General features: G+C 46.0%; 1 protein-coding gene across 1 annotated transcript in view; it reads left to right on the forward strand.

Moving 5' to 3' along the window:
- Positions 1-3,558: 3,558 nt before the first annotated feature.
- The window catches only part of LOC148223793 (uncharacterized), an 85,966-nt gene continuing 76,189 nt past the window's right edge, over positions 3,559-13,335 (forward strand). Inside the window, exons 1-7 of the mRNA XM_088166122.1 lie at positions 3,559-3,736; positions 4,798-4,914; positions 5,746-5,901; positions 6,885-7,001; positions 10,350-10,496; positions 11,265-11,384; positions 11,929-12,087. Coding sequence (XP_088022248.1) covers positions 3,559-3,736; positions 4,798-4,914; positions 5,746-5,901; positions 6,885-7,001; positions 10,350-10,496; positions 11,265-11,384; positions 11,929-12,087 — 994 coding nt within the window. The remainder of the gene's footprint in view (positions 3,737-4,797; positions 4,915-5,745; positions 5,902-6,884; positions 7,002-10,349; positions 10,497-11,264; positions 11,385-11,928; positions 12,088-13,335) is intronic.

The raw sequence follows: 13,335 nt of genomic DNA on the forward strand, positions 1-13,335 counted from the left end.
TTGTTTTTTTTTCCTTGTGGCTGCCTCTCCATGGTTTGTTTAGGGATATTGGATCCTGGGAATTTTGATGCTGGGTCAAGCAAAAGGAGCAGCAATGGGATGGAGAAGAATTTCTGCTCCTCGGGGTGTTTGGTTGTGGGATTGTTACAGGGAATTCTGGCAGCACAGCTTGGGGGTCTGGGGAAGAACTTAATTCCCTGATGATGATGCAAAGAGCAGCCAAAGGGCTCTCCAAAGGGATTTCCAAAAAGAGATCTCCAGAGAGATCTCCAAAGGGATTTCCAAAAAGGGACCTCCAAAGGGATCCAGATCTCCAAGAGATCCTGACACTGCAGTGAATCCAGAGGTGATGGCACTGAATTCCTGCCCCTTCTTGGCTCACGAGCTCATTTCCTAGAAATGGGAAGACCTTCAGCTGAGACTTTAAAAGTCTCTTTTTGGGGGTTCTGCAGCACTTCAGGGCTTCCTGTGACATTCCATGGACAGTCCAAGCTTCCTGGCAGATTTCTCCAGTGTCAGGAGGAGGGAGAAGGGCAGGGAGGAGCTGCTGCCCCTTGCATTTACCAGCTGTTCAATGGGGAAGTGTAACCAGAACCAGTTTCTGTTTCCTGCTTTGTGCTGTCAAAAAAAACGGCCAAAAAAAAAAAAAAAAATTCTGCTGGAGCATCTCCTGTCTGGAAACAGATGCCAGGTGTCCCTGTGCTCCCAACCTGAGCGACACTGACTCCACCCCTGAACTTCCACACGTGCTGGAATCCAATCCAAACCCTTCCCTCGGTGTTTTTGCAGCTGAGCAGATCCTGGGCCCTCGGGAGCTGCGTGTCAGCGAGCACAGCCACAGCTCCCTGAGGCTCTCGTGGGTGGCAGCCACGGGCAGGGTGACAGGGTACCGTGTCCATGTCCACCCCTCGCTGCCACCGGGGCAGCCGGAGCACCAGCGACAGGTAGGGACATGTTCCCAATTTCCAGGGCACCAGTTGGGTTCCGGTCCCCCAGTGTTGGGTTCCGGTCCCCCAGTGTTGGGTTCCGGTCCCCCAGTGTTGAGTTCCAGGTCCCCCAGTGTTGGGTTCCAGTCCCCAGTGTTGGGTTCCGGTCCCCCAGTGTTGGGTTCCGGGTCCCCCAGTGTTGGGTTCCAGTCCCCAGTGTTGGGTTCCGGGTCCCCCAGTGTTGGGTTCCGGGTCCCCCAGTGTTGGGTTCTGGGTCCCCCAGTGTTGGGTTCCAGTCCCCAATGTTGGGTTTCAGTTCCCCAGTGTTGGGTTTCAGTTCCCCAGTGTTGGGTTCCAGGTCCCCCAGTGTTGGGTTCCAGTCCCCAGTGTTGGGTTTCAGTTCCCCAGTGTTGGGTTTCAGATCCCAATGTTGGGTTCCGGTCCCCAGGGTTGGGTTCCGGTGCCTGGCATTGGGTTTCAGTCCCTGGCATTGGGTTTTAATTCCCAGTGTTGGGTTTCGGTCCCCAGCATTGGGTTTCAGATCCCAGCTTTGAGTTTGAGTCCCCAGCATTGGATTTTAATTCCCAATGTTGGGTTCCAGTCCCCTGTGTTGGGTTCCAGTTCCCAGAGTTGGATTTTAATTCCCAATGTTGGGTTCTGGTCCCCCATGTTGGGTTTCAGATCCCAGCGTTGGATTTTAATTTCCAGTGTTGGGTTCCAGTCCCCAACGTTGAGTTGGAGTCCCCAGTGTTGGGTTTTAATTCCCAATGTTGGGTTCCAGTCCCCGGCTTTGGGTTTCGGTCCCCAAAGTTGGGTTTCAATTTCCCAGCGTTGGGTTTGAGTCCCTAATGTTGGGTTTCTGTCCCCAGCATTGAGTTTTAATTCCCAGTGTTGGGTTCCAGTTCCCAATGTTGGGTTCCGGTCCCCCAGCATTGGGTTCCGGTCCCCAGCGTTGGGTTTTAGATCCCAGTGTTGAGTTGCAGTCCCCAGCATTGGATTTCAATTCCCAGTGTTGGGTTCCAGTCCCCAGTGTTGGGTTTCCTTTCCCGGTTTTTAGAGGCTCATCCCATGTTGAGGGCACAGCCTGGTCAGGAAGTGGCACCATGTCCTTCAACCATCCCGGTCACATTGGAATTTTTGGGAATTCCTGAGGGCTGAAGTGAAGCTGCAGATCCACCACGGGTGTGGATCCACCATCAAATCCACCACTTCCAATTCCCAGTGTTGGGTTTCAGTTCCCAGTGTTGTGGGGTCGTGCTGGGTTAGGAATCTTCCCAATATCCAATCCTTTTTCTCCTTGTCTTTATGATGCCACCGCTCAATCCCATCCAGCCTCCCTGGCAGCATCTCCTGCTGCCAGACTTGTTCATTTTGGGAGGATCTCCGTAAGTTTTGGGATTTTCCGTGTCCTTGTGTGAGGAATGCTGCCGTGTGCTCCAGCTCATCCCACACTGCACAAAGTTTGAGAGTAAAACTGAAGATTGGAAGATATTTGCCCTAAAAACTTAGATTCCTAATAATAGAACAAAGCTATGAAAGCTTAAATTATTAAGGTGAAGATTATTAATTGTATTAATTATTAAAATTGTATTTAAGTGGAGTGATCATCCTTGGCAGCTTCTGTGTTTTCCCCGTTATTACGAGATCCCGAAGTTCTGTTTCCATCTCTTGCCCTCGGGGAACATCAAAATTTCCATCTCTGAGATTAAAAGGAGCTGTCTCCATTGTTTTTTTCCTTCATTTTCCACAAAGGAATTTGAGATCACTTTGACCCTTAATGCACTCTCCATGTTTTATTTCCATGGGCTATTCCAAAATTTAGCGATCACAACATCCGGGTGAGGGTTTTAAGGGGCTCCCGCCCATGGAAGTCACCTTGAGCAGGTGTGGCAGGTGACCTGCTGCTCTGCTGGGGGGTGTAACGGTGTCCCTTGTCCCCCGTGTGACAGGTGGAGGTGGATGGGGACACAACCACGGTGCTGGTGACAGATCTGAGGCCCGGCACCGAGTACGTGCTCACGGTGAGGGCCAGACACGGAGGAGCCCTCGGGGAGCCGGAGACCATCAAAGGGAAAACAAGTGAGTGTCCCATGGGCCATCCCTGAGGAAAACAGCAGCCAGAGCTGGAGAGGAGGGAGGGATGGATGGATGATGGATTGATGGATGGATGTTGGATGGATGTTGGATGGATGGATGATGGATGTTGGATGGATGATGGAGGATGGATGGAGGATGGATGGATGATGGAGGATGGATGGAGGATGGATGGATGATGGATGTTGGAGGATGGATGGATGTTGGAGGATGGATGGATGGATGATGGATGGATGGATGATGGATGGATGGATGATGGATGATGGATGGATGATGGATGGATGATGGATGGATGGATGATGGATGGATGGATGATGGATGGATGATGGATGGATGATGGATGGATGATGGATGGATGATGGATATTGGATGGATGATGGATGGATGATGGATGGATGATGGATGGATGATGAATGTTGGATGGATGATGGATGATGGATGATGGATGGATGATGGATGATGGATGGATGATGGATGATGGATGATGGATGGATGATGGATGATGGATGGATGATGGATGATGGATGGATGATGGATGATGGAGGATGGATGGATGGATGGAGACGTGGGTTTGGAGCTTCAAAGTTCATTAGAGAAGCTCCCGTTGAGTCCTGAGGTGCAGGAAGGATTCCTTGGTTTTCCAAACTCCTCCACGAGGAGCCTGGATCCAATCCCAGCCCAGATTGTCAATGGATTAAATCTGAGGAATTGTAGAGGTGTGGCTGAACCTTTGTCCAAGGATTAAAGAAGGCAAACCTGGTATATTTATATTAAAATTAATGATTTCTTATGATAAATTAGTAGATAGAAAAATCTTGATCAGAATTATTTACTGCACAGTAGAGAAGATAAAACTACCAGGAGAGGACAGAATCCTGCACTTTATCAATGTAATTACCTTATAGAAATTAAATAAAACAATTATATTAAAGTAATAATAATAAAATTAGTTTTAAAACCCACAATTATTGAGGTCACTCACCCAGATCTTTCCAGGGGCTGACCCTCAGGGGTGGCTTTGAGGGGTGTCCCCAATCAAAGGAGGAATCTCAATTCCCAAAAAGGGATATGGGGATGTGTCAGGAGAATGTTTGGATGTGGGACTGGATTTTTATCATCTCTGCTTTTAGGGTTTCTCAGAGTTCAAGGGATTCACTAATCCCACTCCCATCCCTTTGCCAGAGGGAATTTATAACCCATTATTCCTTCCCTCCCCACACCCCCTTGCAGTGCCTGGAATTTTTTGTTTTCTCGAGAGCAGATCTCTGACAGGATAAATAAATAAATAAATAAACAAATCTCCTCAATGAGCTTTGGCTCACCTGGATTTGCCAGGAAGAAGATGGAATGTTTTTATGGATGGAAATAAAACCATTTGAGCTCTCCTTTTATCATCCCCAACACGAAGCCAGAGGCTGGAGCCAAAAATAAATCTGCCATGTCTGGCTGGATCCACGTGGGCTCCTCTCCCCTGGAATTGTGGCAGCCTTGGATTCTTGGCTTTGGCTCCTGCTCAATCTGCAGAGTTTTCCCTGCCCGGGGAGAGGATATTTCAAATCCCAACACCATTCCCAAAAAAAAAAACCTCCCAAACTTTCTGCCTTTCTAGTCTTATTTTCAAGTGGGGAAAAAAGGGTTTGGTAGGAGTGGGATTGTTGATTTTAGGTTTCTCCATTTGTGTCTCTCTATCCCTCAACCCAAAAAGTTTTCCAAGGATCTTTTCCCATTATTCTGGCTCTGCCACCTCCATTTCTGCCTTCTTTTCGTGTCCCCAAAGCTCCTGTGCCTCCAGTCACCAATTTCCGTGTGGTGGAGGAAGGAATTTTCAGCCTGAAGGTGGCTTGGACCCCTCCCCTGGGCAAACTGGAGGGCTACAAGATCCACATCGCCAGGGGTGAGTTTTATTCGCTTTTAATTCATTTTAATCCATTTTTTTCATTGCTATTTTTCTTTTTTTTTCTTTTTTTTTTTTTTTTTTTCTTGGAGTTGGTTTTAAAAGGAGCAGTGATCCAAGGACAGGGGAGGTGCCCTTAATTCCTGGCATGGCTTTGGAAAGAATCCAGGATAAATTTTTCCAAATATTGTGTGATTTAAACAAATCTTTATGGGGAAGCTTCACCTTTGCAGATTTAAACAGATTTTTATGGAAAAATCTTCACATTTAAACCAATTTTTATGGAAAATCTTCACCTTTTCAGATTTAAACAAATTTTGGGGGAAAAGCTTCACCTTTGCAGTATTAAGCAGACAGGACTTCGGGTGTTTTATGTAGAAAAAGCTGATTTTTTTAAAATTTTATTTATATATATATATATATAAAATATTTCTATTTCTAGCTCTATTTCTAATTCTATATTTATATTTCTATATTTATTTCTATTTCTACTATGTATTTCTATTTTTATAGGGTTAGCACAAGACACGACGTTAGATTTAATTGGCTAACACCATATCAATACTCATTTTACGGGTTGATAAATGGCATTTTTATTACTTTTGGCTGATTTCCATCTATTTTTAACCGATTTCCGCGGGACAGATTTCTTGGGGTTTTTTTTTTACAGCTGCCGACAGTAAAATCTTCTTGTCCTGCCTTTCATCCTCATAATCCTCATTAATTAAATTTATAAATCCTTTTTTTTTTTTTAAATAACGCGATTTACAACATCCGCCATCCCTTTTTTTTTTCCTCATTTTACAATTATTTTTATTTTTATTTTTGCAGTCTCGAATCCCGGGGTGTCCCTGGAGCAGTCGCTGGGGGCCGATGTCTCTTCCCACCTGCTGGAGAACCTGCAGGAGGATCGGGAATTCTCCATCGACATCCGGGCCGTGTATCCCGAGGGTCCCGGCCCGCCCGCGACCACCCGGGCCAGGACACGTAAGGGACACAGAGACCCCCGGGTTAGGACACGTAAGGGACACAGAGAGACCCCCGGGCTGCCCTTAATTGATTTTCATTTTTTAAAAAATTGTTTTGAATTTTTAAATTTTTTTTTTTTTAAATTTTGGGGGGGGGTTTTAAAAAGTTTTTTTTTTAAATTTTTTAAAATTTTTGTTAATTTATTTAAATTTTTTTTAATTTTTAAAAATTTTTGTTAATTTTTAATTTTTTTAAAATTTTTATTTTTTTTTAATTTTTGTTAATTTATTTAAATTTTTTTAATTTTTAAAAATTTTTGTTAATTTATTTAATTTTTTTAATTTTTAAATTTTTTTTAAATTTTTGTTAATTTATTTAAATTTTTTTATTTTTAAAAATTTTTTAGAATTTTTGTTAATTTATTTACATTTTTTTAATTTTTAAAAATTTTAAAAATTTTTGCTAATTTATTTAAATTTTTTTAATTTTTGAAAATTTTTTTAAATTTTTGTTAATTTATTTAAATTTTTTCAATTTTTAATTTTTTAAAAAATTTTTGTTAATTTTTAAAATTTTTTTTAATTTTTAAATTTTTTTAAAATTTTTGTTAATTTTTTTAATTTTTTTTAATTTTTTTTTAAATTTAATTAGTTGAAATTTTATAAATTTTTTTATTTTTTAAGATTTTTTTTAAACTTTATTTCAATTCTCTCTAAAATTTTTAAACATTTTTTGGCATTTAAAAAAATTTATTTTAATTTTTTCTTCTTATTTTTTTTTTTTTAATTTTTAAAAATCTTTTCAAGTTTCTTTTTAAATTTACTTTTTTTTTTTAAAAAAAAAAAAAAACTTCCATGCTCGCCCTCATTCCCTTGCACCAGAGCCCAATCCCACCTGGCCACCTCCTTCCAGGTGTTCCCCCAGGTGAGCTGGAGGGATGTCGATGGAGACCCAGCTCCCAAAGGAACGCTCTGAAATTTTCTTCCCTCTCCTCCTTCCAGTGAAGCTCCTGCCTGTGGAAAATCTCCGGCTGCAGAACGAGACCATGGACACCCTGCAGGCCAGGTGGAGCCCGGTCCGGGGAGCAACGGGGTACAGACTCACCTGGACGTCTGCAGGTAAGGACTGGGATGGGATACAGCTCACCTGGACAGGACAGGGATGGATACAGACTCACCTGGACATCTACAGGTAAGGACTGGGATGGGATACAGACTCACCTGGACGTCTGCAGGTAAGGACAGGGATGGGATACAGACTCACCTGGACAGGACAGGGATGGGATACAGACTCACCTGGACAGGACAGGGATGGATACAGACTCACCTGGACAGGACAGGGATGGGATACAGGCTCACCTGGACAGGACAGGGATGGATACAGACTCACCTGGACAGGACAGGAATGGATACAGACTCACCTGGACGTCTGCAGGTAAGGACAGGGATGGGATACAGACTCACCTGGACGTCTGCAGGTAAGGACAGGGATGGGATACAGACTCACCTGGACATCTGCAGGTAAGGACAGGGATGGGATACAGACTCACCTGGACGTCAGCAGGTAAGGACAGGGATGGGATACAGACTTAGCTGGACGTCAACAGGTAAGGACTGGGATGGGATACAGACTCACCTGGACAGGACAGGGATGGGATTCAGACTCACCTGGACAGGATAGGGATGGATACAGGGATGGATTCAGGCTCACCTGGGCATCAGCAGGTATGGACACAGGGATGGGATACAGACTCACCTGGACAGGACAGGGATGGGATTGATCTCACCTGGACATCTGCAGGTAAGGACAGGGATGGGGTGTGTATCAGTGAGCAGGGCAGGGAAAGATGGGAGCTGTGAGATTCCCAAGGGATTGGATTGGCTCGGATCGGATTGGATTCCATCGTTGTCCAGAAGGAATTGGGATTTTTTGGGGGGTCTGTGACCAGTGGAATTTTCTCTGCCATGGATGCAAATCTTCCTGCTGTGTCTCTGCATATCTGGTGGATATCCAGCCTTGTTACATGGAATTAGCATTCCATGGATTTACTGCACCTGAGGAGCTTGGGAATAGCTGAGAGGAGCTGGGGAAAACCCTCCCTGCAGAGCTGCCCAGCCCCTGAGTATTTGGGGTCACCCCTTTTTTGGGGGGACAACTGAGTCCATGATTTCTGGGGGGACAGCCTGGAAGTGCCTGTGCTCGTTGCTTTTCTCTCTGCAGCACTAAAACCTGGCTGCACCCCCCAGAATCCTCGTTTTTAGGAAAATTTGGGAGTTTGGAGACAGATCCACCTTTGCAGCTGGAGCTTTTCCCCTGGCCTGAACCCAAAGATGTTTTCCTTGGTGCTGGGAGTGAGAAATTCTGGTTTGGATGGCAGATTTTGGCCTTGGGAGATTGATGTTTCTGGGGCTCAGGGATGTCAGGACACCTGGGCTCTATCCCAGGCTTTGAATAAAAACCACATTTTCCTCTCCTGGTTCTGAGAGGAGGAGATAAATCCCACCAGGACAGGGGGGGATTAGTGGGAAAACAGCTCCAAAAGTCACCAGGGGGGAAAAATCTTCGCAGGGGAGACATAAAACAGCTTTTGTGGCTTTGTAATGAACTTGTCTCGTGGCACACCCCAAAACTCAGCATTTTGCCCGGGCTGTGCCCAATATCCCAGCTAGGAATGGAATTCTGTCTGGGAGTGGGGACACTGAGGGGACAGTGGGACAACCTCCTCAGGTAGAGCAGGAAGAACACATCAACCCCACCCCGAATTTCCAGCTGTTTTTCACCTCGTACCAGCTGCACCCAAAAAAAAAAAAAAAAAAATCCCAAGGGATTTTTGGGTGGAAAAATCCCAAGGGCAGCCCCTCCCCGGCCTCTGAGTCCTCTTCCCACCCTCCATCCCGGGGTTAGGGATGCAGTGATGAGATCCAGACCCTGCTGCCTGTCCCAAGCACGGGAGGGGTTTGGTTTTCCTCGTCTGCCTTTTAAAACCGAGATTAGATAAACACAAAGTGGAGATTGGGGGATGTGGAGAGCAGGTGGGAAAAGGGGGATGTGGCTCCAGGTGCTGCTGGAACAGAAAATGGGGACGTGGCACCATCCAGTGACCAAAGTGGAAAAGGCATTTTCCCTCTTTTAGAGGTTTTCCTCATCATCCTGCTGCCCGCACCTCCCCGCCCCTGGCAATCGGGGCTGGAGCCACAGGAATTCGGTTTTAACTCTTCTCCTGCTGGGCACGTTTAGCTGAGCTGGGTTTAGCCCACACCAAGGACTTTAAAACTGGGTTTTGGGGCATTGCTGCCCTCAATTCCTGCAGGATGACTCCAGCATGGAGCCACCCAGGGCTGGGCAGGGTGTGGACCCTTTTATGGGATCATTCCCAGACCCCAACGTGCCCAGTTTGGGGTTTCCCTGGTTTATTCCCTTTGCTTTGCAAATCCATGGTTTGGATTCAGTTCCTCTCAAGCAGTTTTGGATCATTTAGGTATTAAAATTCCAAAATAAATAACCACAGTTGCCTCGGTGATCCTGTCTTGGTTTCAAAGACAGGTGTGTGGCAAGAAAGGGAGGAGCCTCTTTTTAAAAAAGGAGAATGTAAAGCCCTTCCCTCCAAATTATTATAATTTCTAAATTAAGGCGCTCTCGGGCAAAGATCTGGGAATAGGAATAACAGTTCTTCACTAGGAGAATTAAAATAGAAATACAGGATTACAAAAACCAAACCACAGCCAGAGTGAGACTCAAGGTGCCCCGTCAGTCAGTCAGGGTTGGTGCAGTCCCATTCCAAGGTGCAGTTTTCCTCCAAAGCTCCAGGGATGATGTGGAAGGCTCTGGTTTTCCTCTGGGATCCAGTGGGAAAAGGCTGCTCTGATGTTCCAAATCTCAGTTTTTATCTGGGTAGGAAATGCTTGGCTCCTCCCCCTGGGTGGAGCATCTGCCAGTGGGATGATGGAATTTTATCAGTTAATTAGTGGGACCCAATGGGATGATGGAATTCTATCAGTTAATTAGTGGGTCCCAGTGGGATGATGGAATTTTATCAGTTAATTAGTGGGACCCAATGGGATGATGGAATTTTATCAGTTAATTAGTGGGACCCAATGGGATCATTTGAATTTTATCAGTTAATTAGTGGGTCCCAGTAGGATGATGGAATTTTATCAGTTAATTAGTGGGACCCAATGGGATGATGGGATTTTATCAGTTAATTAGTGGGACCCAATGGGATGATGGAATTTTATCAGCCATGCCCTGGGACTCCATGGCCCATTAACAGAGGATCTCTCCCATGGGATCAGGATCCCTGTCCCAGCTGGTGACAAAATCCAGACTTTTGGTCACACCCTGTATTTCAACCCAAGCCAGATCCCTGAGCATTTCCAGGTTGGGTGTGGATGATTTCCCCCCGGGGTGGCCCCGCTGTGTCCCAGGGCGGGGTGGCCTGAGCCAGGGGACTCCGTTTCCCTCCACAGAGGGCAGCATCCAGGACGTGACCCTGGGCAGCTCCTACAGCTACTACATGATCCAGGGGCTGGAGGCGGGCACGGAGCACACGGTGACCATCAACCCCATCTTTGGGGACATCGAGGGACCGGTGGTGACCGGCAAAGCCACCACGGGTGAGTGTCCTGCAGCAGGGGTGGCATTCAGCCCGCACAGACACGGGGGTGCTGGCACGGAGTTGGTGTCACTTCTGTCACTTCTCTGGGAGCTCTTTGAAGCTGTTGGATGGAAATGGATGAAACCACTAACAAAAAAAAAAAACACCACACCAACAAGGCTAGTCAACCAGTAAACAATTATAATCCCCCCAAAAAATAAAAATTCCTCAAAACAAACTCCCAATACAAAATCAAATGTCAAAAACCAATATTGAATCCTTTTCCCTAAAAAACCTTTGTAACCTAAAAAAAAATTACACCCAACAACCTAATAGATCTATAATTAGTTAATTAATCCGTCTTTAAAACACTGCAAACAAAGCTACAATTCTAAATAGTATTAAAACAAAACATTGAAAATCCCTATGACATAATCCTGTTATCAACCAAAAAATAATAAAAAAGGTAATCCTCAAAGTCTGTAAACACAAGTCCTAAAAAAAACCCCACAAAAATATCTGTGTACAAATAATCTCTATATACAACAAACCCAATTGAAAAACCATACAACAAAAAAATTCAGAAAATTCAACACTTAAAAAAACAACAACAACAAAAATTGTTTTTTCAAATAACCTAACAACTAAAAATCCGAACTTAATACCACGTGCATCCATAATGTAAGAAAAACTTACACAACTTAAACCACAAAAATGCACTTCTACTTTAACAATAATAAAACAAAAAAACAACAAAAAAAATGAATATCACTTTTCTGCCTTGCAGTGGCATCCAGCACTGTCCAGATGCTGAAAGTGAGTGAGATTTCCATCAACAGCCTGCTGGTGTCCTGGGATTCGGTCATGGGAGCCACTGGGTACAGGGTGGCCTGGGGCCCGACGCCAGGTGAGATCCAGCTCTGCTCTCCTGGGATGGGAGAACCTCAGGAGTGGTGGGAGTGGGGCAGGTCCAGCTCAGGAGCTCCTCCAAGCAGCCTCTCCCACAATTCCAGGGCGTGAACTAAAGCCAGGGATTATTCCTGGTCCTGAGGCCGACACAGAGTCCCCAGGAAGGCGATAGGGAGCATTCCCAGATTCCTGTGGTCCCTGGATGTGACCTGGTTTGCATTCAGTTCCTCTCAACTGGTTTTGGATTATTTAGGTATTGAAATTCCAAAATAAATAACCACAGGAAAACTGTGAAATCCCAGCATGGAAAAGACCTCCAAGTCCAACCTGTGCCCAATCCCCGCCTCGTGATGGAAGTGCCACCTCCAGGAATTCCTTGGACACCTCCAGGGCTGGGCACTCCAAACCTCCCTGGGCAGTTGCAAGGCCTGACCACCCTTTCCTGCTGAATTATCCTGGAGCAGGTGGATTTCCCAGGATGCAACAGAGCTGCCGCTCTCCCGACCCTTTTCTCCTCTTGTGTTTTATTTCCTCTTCCAAAGAATTCCTCGGCAAGGACCGTCCCCGTCACGTGTCCCTCAGCAAGTCGGTGACGTCCCAGCAGCTGGGCAGCCTGGCCCCTGACACCGAGTACGTGATCTCCGTGTCCGTGCTCTTCGGGCCCGGGGAGGGCCCCGGGGTCACCACCTCGGCCAGGACGGGTGAGTGAGGGCGGGGTGGTGGAGCAGCTGCCACTGAACGTAACCTCTGTGTATGTGGTTGGAGCTCGAGTATCCCCGGCTGCGTCCGCTCCTGTGCTCTGGGCTTGGGAGGAGATTCAGATTCATGAGATCCTGGATTGGTTGAGGGTTGGAAAGTTTGGAAGAGTTGGAAGAGTTGGAAGGGTTGGGAGGTTTGGAAGGTATGGAAGGGCTGGAGGAGTTGGAAGGTTTGGAAGAGTTGGAAAGTTTGGAAGGCTGGGAAGAGTTGGAAAGGCTGAATGAGTTGGAAGATATTGAAGAGTTGGGAGAGTTGGAAAGGCTGGAAGGTTTGGAAGAGTTGGAAAGGCTGGAGGAAAGTTTGGAAGAGTTGGAAGGTTTGGGATGATTGGAAGAGTTGGAAAGTTTGGAAGGTTTGGGATGATTGGAAGAGTTGGAAGAGTTGGAAGGTTTGGGATGATTGGAAGGGTTGGAAGAGTTGGAAGATTTGGAAGAGTTGGAAAGTTTGGAAGGGATGGAAAGTTTGGAAGGGATAGAAAGTTTGGAAGGGTTGGAAGCCCACCTTGTTCCAGCACCTTCCACTATCCCAGGTTGCTCCAAGCCCCATCCAACCTGGCCTTGGACACTTCCAGGGATGGAGCAGCCACAGCTTCTCTGGGAAACCAGTGCCAGCCCCTCCCCATCCTCACAGCCAGGAATTCCTTCCCAAAATCCAACCTCCACCTGCTCTCGTTCATTTAAAGCCCCTCTCCCTTATCCAGATCCCTCCCCAGTGGTGAAGTGCCCAATCCATACTCACTGAGATTCCAGGTATCCCAAAATTCACACCAGTATTAAGTCCTCAGCATTGTTAGAATCCATAAAAAAAAAAAAATCTGAAAAATAGGAAATCTGGGTAAAATCTGCTGTAGGAAACCACAGGAAGATAAAGAGGGTGGAACATCCTTTTTGCTTGGTGGTGAGGGCTGTCTCCTGCCTCAAAGAATTCCAGAATTCCCAAAGGATCCTTCCAGGAGATCAGATTCCCTGGACAAGAGGCAGCAGATGCAAATCCTTTGTGTAAAATAGGGAAAGTTGATGGACAAACCTTGTCCCTCTCTCTGAAACTTCGGGGCTGCTGCCCAAAAAAACAGACCCAAGAACGGAGATGGAATTCTTGGAAGATGTTCCAAAGTGGCAGCAGGTGGCTGGAAACCCTGGAATGCCACATGGACACAATGTTTAGACCCTTGTGAGGAAGGGAAACAGGGA

The sequence above is a fragment of the Sturnus vulgaris genome, chromosome 5, assembly GCF_052056855.1.
Source record: "Sturnus vulgaris isolate bStuVul1 chromosome 5, bStuVul1.hap1, whole genome shotgun sequence".
NCBI classification, from domain to species: domain Eukaryota; kingdom Metazoa; phylum Chordata; class Aves; order Passeriformes; family Sturnidae; genus Sturnus; species Sturnus vulgaris.